General features: G+C 38.0%; 1 protein-coding gene across 5 annotated transcripts in view; it reads right to left on the bottom strand.

Annotated features, from left to right (window-relative positions):
- Nucleotides 1-12,218, bottom strand: part of KTN1 (kinectin 1) — a 101,346-nt gene that overhangs the window by 48,441 nt on the left and 40,687 nt on the right. For all 5 annotated transcript variants that reach the window (XM_046647104.1, XM_046647103.1, XM_046647105.1 and 2 more), the window contains 5 exons: nucleotides 7,658-7,774; nucleotides 5,295-5,435; nucleotides 2,645-2,751; nucleotides 1,718-1,850; nucleotides 11-98 (listed from right to left, as the gene is read on the bottom strand). In XM_046647104.1, coding sequence (XP_046503060.1) covers nucleotides 11-98; nucleotides 1,718-1,850; nucleotides 2,645-2,751; nucleotides 5,295-5,435; nucleotides 7,658-7,774 — 586 coding nt within the window. The remainder of the gene's footprint in view (nucleotides 1-10; nucleotides 99-1,717; nucleotides 1,851-2,644; nucleotides 2,752-5,294; nucleotides 5,436-7,657; nucleotides 7,775-12,218) is intronic.

The following is a 12,218-nucleotide window of genomic DNA, read 5'->3' as shown; positions in this document are numbered from 1 at the left end:
CTCCTCTTACCTTGCTGTGCTGCCTCATGCTCCGCTGTTCTCTTCCTGATATAGCTCTGAACTTCTTCCCACCTTCTCTCAGCTTCTTGTAGTTGAACCTGGAGAAAGAATACGTCAGCAAAAACACAAGATTTCAAGTAAAAAAAAGGAAAATAGCAGCATCCTCCACCTTTACTGTTGTGCCATAAAACAGCTTATTCCAACAACTACTTTCCTATGCTTTAATAAGACAGGTAGATACGACCGGCCTGAGAATATGCAGATACTATCAGCGACAGCCATTCTACCCTCCAATATACAGGATTTACCAAATTATTTCAGAAACTCAATATTTGTGCTGGTGGATCAATGTAGCTACTACTATGTATATATCTAATCCACTTAGCTATGATCTATTTTCCATTAATCTGCCTTCAGCTGATTGGTTTTCAAAAGACAGGGTGGTATCTTTATTGCTAAATCTCAGTAAGTACCTAAAATTCATACTTTGAGGTACAGCACACCACTTCAATTATGACTATAATCTTCACTGTCATTTATCTACTTATCCATACCCATAGAGAACAAATTCTTTTTTTTTTTTGGAGGAAGATTAGCCCTGAACTAACTGCTGCCAATCCTCCACTTTTCGCTGAGGAAGACTGGCCCTGAGCTAACATCCATGCCCATCTTCCTCCACTTTATATGTGGGACGCCTACCACAGCATGGCGTGCCAAGCAGTGCCATGTCCGAACCTGTGAACCCCGAGCCGCCAAAGCAGAAAGTGCACACTTAACCGCTGCACCTCCGGGCTGGCCCCAAGAACAAAATTCTATATTTATAAATGCCAGCCAGAAACGCACCAGCAAGACAAACAGTACATAAAAGAAAGGACAATTATATCAATCTCCCATGGGGATCCATGAAAACTTCAAGAAAACAAAAATCATACTATTTTCCAGATTCAATTACTCTTAAAGCCCTTTTAACCCCTACTGTTCTGAAACTGGAATCAAGGTATGGTTGTTATCAATGACCTAGGCAGGAATCTAATACATTTAACTTATACCAACTGAACTACACGTTCAACAAATCCTCTCCCCAGTAAAAGGAGGAACAGACAATTCTACTCAACATTCTACCCAATGTGCATCTGCTATAAAGTATAAGAGAAATGAATCTATCCTCTCTCAATTAGCCTGAGCAACCTCATGCATCTCGTCTCAGTATGAGCATCTCATGGTACCCAGTACCAATTTGGTGCCTAAAGAAACAATGTGTGATTTGTGTACACCATGGTTCAAGTGAAAGCAACTGGACCATCCCTTGGTCTCGTGCTCAAGCCAAGGAAAATCATCTATTCCTATACTGGAATAAAAATAGGCTCTACCGAACTTACTGAGAAATCCAAGTCACGGATGGTAAGCGATGCTGAAGGTAATTTTAACTACATGATTTTTGCCTTACACATCTAGACGGGAATCTCCATATATAAGCTGAAATTCTGTTTATACATGCCAATCAGCTAATTTCATTTTTCATATCTTCAAACAGTCTTTAACTTCAAACTCAAGCCAATATTCGATTCTTTCATTAGTGCGCAAACTTCTATACAGGCAGAGCACTTAGGCCACAGGTCCCATTAAGCCTCAAACTACATTTCTCAAACTTATATCCCCATTTAGGTCATTGAATATCTACATTATTTATGAAATGATAAAGGTTGGAATACGTCACCTTTAATTGAGTAACTGCTTGCTCAGCATTCTTTTTCTGGACTTCCTCCTGCTGTAGCTTTCCTGTTTTCTCAGTCAGCTCATTCACCAACCTGGCATAATCCTGGCGCAGTTTATTTAATTCAGCAGACTGCCTGAAAACAGCAACTGGGTTAGAAACCTTCCATTATCACAAACACATATAAAGAAGAGATAAACAAAACATTTTATATTAATTTTGCTGAGTTAGTAATTCCACTTACAGCCAACTGAAAAGGAATGCTGTTATAGAGACTACATACTAATAATGAACTTTGGTTGAGTATAATCTCTGTATCATTCTGATAATTATACAAATTCTAAAATCACTTGAAAATAATCAAGAAAAATGGATGACCACACTCATGGGCATGAATCAACGTTGTCATTCCCAAATTGGTATCTGAAATTTTATTCAAATCGACCAGTCAGTATTTATTCTAGTAATCATGCTACTAGTCTTCTCTGGGGCACCGTTTCTCAAAGCACGGCCCAGAGCCAACCACATCACCATCATAAGAAATGTGTCTTAATATGCAGCTTCCTGGGCCCCACTTCAGAGCCCCCACTTCAGGGGGTAGGACTCAAGAATATGCTTTTTCAACTAACATGCCAGATTCTCTTCAGAATAATACTATAAAAGGGAATAAATGGCTTAAAATTTGTAAATTCAGTCTCATAAACGTACAGACTATTCCAGTGGTAGCACTAGCATTCATCATACAGTTTAGCGGAAGAAGTTCTGCACACAGCAAGAGAACTGTTTTTGAAAATTATTCATTTTAAAAAATTTAAAAAACAAGTCTAATCAATTACTATCAAATACCATATTGATGATTCATGAAAATACTCTGCCATTTAATGAAAATACTCTGCCATTCAATTAGAAATAAACCATTTGGAAACATACTTGCTTTCCAGTTGATTTGTCGTGTTGCTGACAGCATCTCTCAGTATGCCATTTTCCTGCTTCAAGTGAGCTATCTCTGCCTCCATCTGCTCACGAACTTGCTGGAACTAAAATTATTTTACACACACACATAAGATTTAGAAAACAATGACTGCCAAAGCTAACTTTTAAAAGAAACTTTATTATGATAAGAATGTAAAAAGCATCAATAGAATGAAGTTTCTACTATCCTTTTCAAAAAAACAATTTAAAGGATAAATTACATTTTGATAGTGATGAACACGAAGTAAATACAAGCTGCCACAGCATTCAAGAATGCAAGATGCTAGCTGCCATCATATGCGAAATGCAAGAGAAATAGAGAGATGATGTTTTAGAACTAAAAGATGATTTAGAACTTCTTTCCTAACCAAGGGACTTACATAGAATTAAGCGTGTCTTGATCCTAGAATATGTCAATTTTACGTTAGCAATATTTTTAATGAAAGATTTTAGAAATCAAAAATTTAAAAACTGAAAATATGTTCAATACATATATATTAAGTTACAAACTGAGCCACAACCAAATACATGGCAAATTCGTTATACAAAAATGTACTTGCTAAATATTCTGGCCTCTAATTTTTTCTTTCAAAATTACAGAATCAAAAGATAAAGAACCCTGAATCTTATATTCCTATAAGGACTATGTCTTACTTTAGTATGTGAAATAATCTTAGTAAGCCTATTCAATTAAGAGAAATTAAAGTATTATGTTTCTATTTTTCAGAGCACTTACTGTATGAAATCTATATCCTGTCTCTATAAACAATCAAATAAAAAAAATGATGAATCACTCCAACACCTTTCACCCTCAATAAAAGATGTTGCTACAAGGACTTGACTAATTTTCAAATTAATAGTAAGTAGGAAATCAAGAAGAAAAGACCTCTTGAGGCTAGTAGAATCAGTTCTTCAATAACCTGATTAATGGGAAAGAACATTTCAAACAGCTGGGGGTTGGGAGGATGGAGGATTGGACTAAATGAAAGCACAGAAGCTCGAGGGTAAGAAACTGAAAATAGATTCATTCATTTCTTTTTTGCTATTAGAGGCATTTCTGTGGAAAACATTGAGACTTTGACAGTGGTGAAGAATAATTTACAATTTTTCAGCAGACTAGCAAGGTGATGAAAGTAACATTTCACACTCAAAAATATGGTACTAATCACACGTTAGAATGGAAATGAAAGACAAATGAAGAAGGTGCTATAATTATGCTACTATGAAATACCAAACTAAGATGATGTCTAAGAATTGAACTCAAGAGTATTTAGAATTAAAGTATCTTTAAGATTTCAGAACAAATTGTAGACTGGGCAAGAGAAAGACAGGTCAAAGGAGTCAAGCGTAAGGGTAATAATGCCTCGAAATATTAGAAGATGAAAACAACCTGATCAAAAGCAAGAGTTCGATTTTAGATGTATGTTAAATTTGAGGTGATGACAAGAGCTTCCAAACTGAAGCATCACCCAGCAACAGAAATAATTTCAAAACGTCACTGGTCTAGAAAGTTCAATTAGGGGGAATATTATAAGCCCTCTTGACAAGCAGACCCAAACCAGGCTCTTCAATAGCCTGTTTATCTCAAAAAAAAAGAAAGAAAGAAAGAAAATAACAACAAAATCACTGGTCCAGACCTAGCTGGAATCATGAAAATGGATGATACGTGTAAAAGACGGACAGTAAGAACTGAACTTTCTAAAATGTTCAAAGAAGACAGGTGAAAGTAAAAACAATAGACAGAAGGTCACTTAGGCCAAAACCTTAGGAGTTAGCCTTCATTATCAGTTCTCTCTTCCTTTCTCCTCCACTCTATTACCAAGAGACAATCTCTCAACTCATCCCCTCATTGTCACTATCTGATCTCAGGCCCTCCTTCTCTGACTTGGATTCCTGCAAAAGCCTTCCAACTATCCTTTGTTCCACTCTCCAAATGGCTGCCAGAGTAAATACTAACACAATCACCCTGCTGGGTTGCTCAAATTCCTTCACTGGCTCCCCAGTCTTCAGGTACACAAGGCCCTTTAAGACAGGGCCTCTGTTTACTTCTCCGGCTCTTTTCTTCATTCCAGCCCTGACTGCCAAATATCACAACTCTTACTGTATTTCTTACAAAGTGTTATCACTAGACAACCTGGATCATAAACATGAGTGAACTCATTAAAAAGCTCAATCCTGGGCCCCAAAACAGACCCAGTGAACCATCATTTCTAGAGATGGGACTAAGGAATCACACCAAATAATAACTCTCATACTCAGTGCCCCTTCCTTCTCTCATTCACCTGACAAAGCCTAATTGTTTCAAAAGATTCAACACAGTCCACATTATCATTTCTAACAAGTCTTCCCTATCAACCCTTCTCCTCTCCACCTCCCATCTCCATGGTTCCAAAGCACCCAACATTCACGTCTATGGTAATGGAGTATTTACTGGTCAGCTTCCAGCCTCCCCACCTAGACAAGTTGCTTACTTTAGGACAGGGAGCCAATTTAACTAGTCACTGTACCATGGCCCAGCAGAGGGCCTTGCACATGTTAGGCACTTAAAAGCCTGCTAACTTAAATGAATGCAAACATTTCACTTTGTTTTTAATGAGTGAAAAGATACCTTCATCTGCATCTGTTGAGTCTCTTGATAACTGACATGCATTTTGTTCTGAAACACATTATGTTCCTTTTCTAATGATCCGATCCGATCTTTCATCCTTGCTATAACCACGTTGCTCCTTTCTTTCTCTGTCATCATTTCCTAGAAGAGTAAGCCAGAAAAGAAATTAGGAAAAACTTATTTTCAAAAAGTACCATAAGACTATAATAATATGAACAGACTTTTAACACCAGCAAAAATAACGTCAGTAAACTAATCATAATTCTGAAATAAGTATTTGCTTAAAAAGTAAGATCAAAGTTTTAGGGAAAAAACACTGTTTCTTCTGCATCTTACCCGCTCTTTACAACTTCATAAACACTTTGCTATTCTGTTTACTCGTACTGCAAATGCACTTCCTGGTCTAAAAGTTAAAGAGTTGAACCTGGAATAAATTCTACATTCTAACTTGATTATAAGAAAGAACACTTTTAAAGCAAAACAGTTGTCTATTATATGCAGGCACTAGCTCTCTATTAGGGTACAGGAAAAGGCCTAAAGAAGAATAGTCTAGAAGACAAAAAAAAAAGAAATCTCCTTCCAGGGGAAGAGATAAGGATAAAATATGTGCACAGCAGAATGGAAGTTTGGAATGAGGGGAAATAAAAATCAGATAGCGAAGTTTTATTATCTTCCCAAGTCAAATCTTAAAAGACTGAGTTCATTTTTTGTTGTAAGCATTATGAACTCCTAGAACAAACAGCAATCATCGAAGTACAAGAAAGCCAAGGAACTACAAAGTCTTCCGCAGGCATGATCAGTCCATGCCCCCTGCTCTAAGAAAACTGCTTGACAAACTTTAAGATTTTTATCTAACTGATGGTTGCCCATAAGAATTGGTTCAGGGGCGGCCCCGTGGTGAGTAGTTAAGCTCTCGCGCTCTGCCACAGTGGCCAGGGGTTTCGCTGGTTCGGATCCTGGATGCGGACATGGCACCACTCGTTAAGCCATGCTGAGGCGACATCCCACATGCCACAACTAGAAGGACCTACAGCTAAAATATACAACTATGTACCAGGGGATTTAGGGAGAAGAAGGAAAAATAAAATCTTAAAAAAAAAAAAAAGAATTGGTTCATTTACATCTGAAAATTGTTATACTGATGCATACAATACACTTAGGAAAAAAGCATACCCACCTTAAATGTACAGTTCAGCAAATTACCACAAAGTAAACAGTTACCTTTTTAAATTTTTAAAATACTGTCAGAAATTTTTAAGGTATGGCTACACAAAACTATACTAAAGTTTCCAATCTTAAGGAAACATGCTTATTTTAATAACAATTTTGATTAATCTTAATCTGACCAAATTTTCCCACTGACTTTATTTACTTCAAATTCACATAGATGATTTGATTTTATATTTGAATGATGCCATTCTCATAATGTCATCAAGTAGCTACGTGAATGATGTGAATGAGGCAGAAAGAAACCTCATTTACTCTACTCTATTTAATTCCTAAAAGGAGAAACAAGCACTTCAGGAGGAATGAGACCACATTTTCTACAGAATTTCAATTATGTTCTCAGCCTATATAATTTATTGTTTTGGAGATATAATTGCCATAGCCCCTTATATTAGTTCCAAGTGTACAATATAGTGATTCAATATTTGCATACACTGCAAAATGGTCACCACAATAAGTCTACTTAACACCCATCACCACACAGTTACAAATTTCTTTTTCTTGTGATGAGAACTTTTAAGATTTACTCTCTTAGCAATTTTCAAATATACAATACAGTATTAATTATAGTCACTATGCTGTACATTACATCCCCAGGACTTATTTACTTTATAACTGGAAGTTTGTATCATTTGACATGATTTCTACATGATTTTTAAAATGTCTTTTCTTTTTTTTGCTTTTCAGAGTAAACTTTCTGGGGTTTGAAGAACTCATTGATTAAAAATTATAAATATTTATCACAAAAACCTTTATAAATAAATTATCCATGTAAGAGTTTCACATTTACCCTATAAACTGGATTTAAACAAGATCACATCAAGTTTCATGCTTCTATAGAGAATAATTCTAGGTCAGATCCAATTGAAACATTCTCCCAAAACCCAAATGCTTCCGTTATTCTGAAATTAAGGTATCTTTTAGTACTGTATTTTAAATTCATAATTCAACAGCAGACCATAATAACCTGAAAGAGTGAGACCCCACCACCACCACCACCAAAATTCTAAAAGAAAATGACTTTTACTGGGTATAAACTTATTACACAAATAAATCAGGAATTACGGACAATTTCTAAAGTCCTTCATTGCCTCTGATTTAGAAAGTATATCCCTTAAACACAAGACTGTCTTCACCTGGGTTAACTGCTTACACCGATCCTTCATAGCAGCAGCGTCTTCCTTCACAGCAGCAAGCAACTTGTCTTTTTCTTGAAGCTGATGTACAAGTGCAGTCAATTCTCCTTTACTTGACTACAATTAAGAAATCAATACAGAATTAGTAATAGGTACATGGGCTAACGAAAATCAGGAAAATGAAGTCTCTAATATCAAGTGTTCTAAGGCCAATGCAGAGTCCGCTATTACATATAAAGTAGAATGACTGCCAAATACTAGTCAGTTAAATAGCATTAAGGAAAGTCACTGTCATCAGTATATATTCTGATGCATATGATAGGACACATATCAATCAAGAAACAGATTCTTAAATGACTCATAGGACTTCCAGAGTCAAGACAGCATTCTCTCCTTCTCTTCCTAAAAGACCAAAAGAGGAGTATGAAGTGAAAATGCGAACTGCACCAAAATGAAACACTCATCTGTAATGTGAAAGCATGATATGAGGAAAGACTGCCAACAGCAGTGGAGAGCAAACACAGGTGCGCGACAGCCCTGTCAGCATATACCCAAGATCACAGACGGTCCACGGGCGCAGTGTCCTCTGATGTTAACAGGCATATCCGGAAAGGCAAAATCAACAATTCTCCACTTGACATCAGGAACAAGCAAAGATAGAAGGTAAGAATTTTCCTGAAGGAGGTCTCGAGAAGCAGGACGAGGAGGAATTAAGAAGAAGTCATACAAACTTTACTCAAAGAGAGCAGCTAGTGAGGCAGGGTCAAGAGAGATTCTCTACAGTGAGACTCTCTATAGACACGTCTTTATCTGGGAAAAAAGAAAAGCTGAAAGAACTTATTTGCACACAGCCCACAGAGAACACCAGTTAGCCCTGGCCCTTCATTATCAATCTCCAGGCACAGAGATGATCCAAGAGGAACACCCCTCACTCAAAGAGGAGTACTGACCAAAAAAAAATAAAACAGGGTCTATGTAAGATATAAGCAAGAAGGAAAATAATAAGAAAAAACAAACGGTAAGTGAAGAAAAATCACCAGAAAAAGACTGTCGAAGAGCAGACAAAAATCATGATAAAAAATATCACTATGATTTTTAAAAATCTAATATAGCACTCATTTCCAGAAAAACAGGAGCAAAGAACAGAGCTCACACAAAAGAGCTCAGAGAAAAGACACACAGGATGAGACGAGATATGAGCTGGCAAAACCTGAAGTAGAAGTAAAAGTAAGACCATCTCAGAAAGACAATCCAATTAGAAGCAGCAAGCAGAAAAAGATATGCTGCTGAAAATACAGTAGAGACACAGAGTCCAGGGTGGAGAGAAGCAAATAAAAAGAAGTGGAAATAAACCAAAAGCTTTATTTTTTTTAGAACTAAAATATGAGAGATAAAGACAACAGGCATCCAACATATGCTTAACTGATACCCATGGTTTCAATTATTTTAAGGGACACTGAATCTCATGATTCAAAATACATGCTTTATCCAAAAGTATATGGATAGAGGAGTCAATGCCCAAGCCATATTACAGTAAAACCACTGCTGAACTTCAAAGAGGCTGCATTCTCTGACGGCTACACAGAAGGGTGCACACTGGGACAGTCCAATAAATAATAATCACTTGGTTGACTGCCCAAAGGATGGTTTTATTGTGAGCGTGTAGTTTGACAAAAATACACAAAAAGCGTGCAAAATTCAGGCTGGTCTTGGACCTCTATCCAGCAATATGAATGTAGAGAACAGTAATACCCTACCAAATTACCATTCAAGCACAAAGACAACTAAGAAGCATTTTAACTTGCCAGTATTTGGGAAATAAGATTTCCACGAGCCCTTCTCAAAAAAATACCAAGAAAAACAACTTCAGCCAACAAAGAGATGAATACAGAAGCTAGCAAAAGAACGGGTATCAAGCTTTGAACCCACCATTAAACTGTAGAATTATGACTAAACAAAATTATAGTCACAAGACAAACACTAAATATCATAAGAATATGAAAAACAAATGTTACAATTAACAAAAGTTGAGAGGGAAGGAAGAGAGAAGGTAGGAAAAGATTTAAGTAGGCAGACTTCCTCCTGTTGTATAGCATAGGACTAAAATAGCTAATAATGAAAAGTTGAAAAATCACATAATGGAGGCAAGTACATTTATAGAACAACACTAAGAAACTAATAATCAACCAAAACAATTAAATCGTAAACATTTTCTTACTAATAATCAGATTAACAGTTAATATTTTTGAGCAATTACCATATGCTAGGAACTCTAAACACCTACTATGTATTATCTCATTTAATTCTCAAAACCTGATTATCATTTCCTTGTTAGCGATGGGGAATCTGAGGCATTAAGGTTAAACAACTTACCTAAAGCCACAAAGCTCAAAGTGGCAGAGCCCAGATCTGAATTCAGGAAATCTGACTCTAGAATCCAGGATCTTAACCTGCCCTCTAAAAAACAGCGGTGTCTTGTAGCTTAAACACAAAGGGATGTGTGCACACACACAACACAGCATCTCCCCTCCAGCTCTGCAACCCCTCCAGCTTTTACTCCATTTTGCCCTTCCTATCGAAGCTTACTCAAAGTAGACGCTCACTGGCACCTCTCCTACTCATTTGTCACTTATTGACAGTCCAGTATTCCAAGGAAACTGCTTTCACTAATGATATCAAATCCAGTTTTTCAACCCTGATCCCTCTTTATCTCTCTAAAGCATGTCACTATTGACTTTTCTCCCCACCCCTGAACTCTCTACCCTCCCGAAGCCTCTATGATTCCACTGTCTCCTGGTGTTTCACCTCCTTCTGCTCCTCTTTCAGTATGCTTTATGGTGGCTTTCTTCGCCCTTTATATGTTGGTGTTTCTCAGGGTTCATTCTTGGTGGGTTTTTTTTTTTTGAGGAAGATTAGCCCTGAGCTAACATCTGCTGCCAATACTCTTTTTTGCTGAGGAAGACTGTCCCTGAGCTAACATCCATGCCCATCTTCCTCCACTTTATATGTGGGACGCCTAGCACAGCATGGCGTGCCAAGCGGTGCCATGTCCATCCGCACTGGGGATCTGAACCCGCAAACCCCGGGCCGCCGAGGCAGAAGATGCATGTGAACTTAATCGCTGTGCCACCAGGCCGGCCCCTCAGGGTTCATTCTTGAACTGTTACCACTCCCCACATCCTCTCTGGTCTAACATACGTCCACCGTGCGTATCAGTGATAGTGGATTACTCTCCTACGTCACTCTCATCACAATCTTTTTTCAACTCCAGAGAAATATATATTCAACTGTGAAAGGATGATACCCACTTAAATCATCCAAAGGATCCCTCAAACAACCTTCTCAGATTTTTCACAATGCTCTACTCTCTCTTCCTCTACAAAATGTTCACAAACACCACTGGGACTACAATCTGCCCAGTTACTCAAAAGCAAAACCAAGCCTTCCTTCTAGACTCTTGCTCGGCCACCACAGCTAACTGGTCAGCAAGTCCTCTACTCTTCTATCTCTATTCTGTGCCTGTGCTGGTGGCTCCTGCATTTATTTTTCCCCTTTCTCTGGTGTGGTGAATCATTCACATCTGGGACCTCGAAATCTATTAAAAGGTCTGACAAAGACTCAGTTTCTGTAACAGGAAAAGGGAGAAATTAAACTTACCTAGTCTCTCCCAGATACAGAGGACCTACAAGGGCACTGAGTCCCTGCAGGTGACAACAGAGCCACTTGTTGAGAAAACCAAAAGAAGTTTTTTTGTTTTGTTGTTTTGTTTTTGGTGAGGAAGACTGCCCCTGAGCTAACATCTGTTGCCAATCTTTCTCTGTTGCTTGAGGAAGACTATCGCTGAGCTAATAACCTGTGTCAGTCTTCCTCTATTTTGTACGTGGGATGCCACCAGAGCCTGGCTTGATGACCAGTGTGTAGGTCCACGCCCAGAATCTGAATCCACGAACCCAGGCTGCCACAGCAGAGCACACAAACTTAACCACCATGCCACCAGGCCAGCCCCAAGGAGATTTAATCAGAAGCCAAAAGGTTCCAAGGAAGAGGGGAAAATGTAAGTTTCAAAATACTTACTCAATTTCAAACCACTATCTTTAACAATCCCCAACTTCCTCCTTGGCCTGCCAGAAATAGCTATGGGGGGAGCCTGATTTACCGGCCAGTCTCTGCAGGTCCGAGCTGTCTTGAACCATAAAATGACTACTGTCGCTCCCATAAGCCGCCACCACCTTCCTTAGTCACAAGAGAAATACTTAAAGCAATTATTTTTAATTTTAACAAGCAGTAATTTCAAACAGTTAGGTAGTCACACAGTAACTTCAGCTGGAGGCTTTTCCCTGCTAGGAGTTTTTCCCAATCCCCACAAATAACTAAAATCCGTTTATAATATACTTACCCAATTAAAATGAAGTAAGTCAAAGGATAAATTCTTCAAGCAAAAATTTCACTAAACTTCCTTGTAACAGAACAATCTTTGTATCCAAAGTCACACAGAGTTATCACACTCACTCTGATTATCCTCAAACACCCTGTTTACTCTGGGCCATTAGTGGCACCACAT

This window comes from Equus quagga, chromosome 20 (genome assembly GCF_021613505.1).
Source record: "Equus quagga isolate Etosha38 chromosome 20, UCLA_HA_Equagga_1.0, whole genome shotgun sequence".
NCBI classification, from domain to species: Eukaryota; Metazoa; Chordata; class Mammalia; order Perissodactyla; family Equidae; genus Equus; species Equus quagga.
The sequence above is the reverse complement of the archived record's forward strand: the minus strand, read 5'-3'. Positions and strand labels throughout refer to the sequence as shown.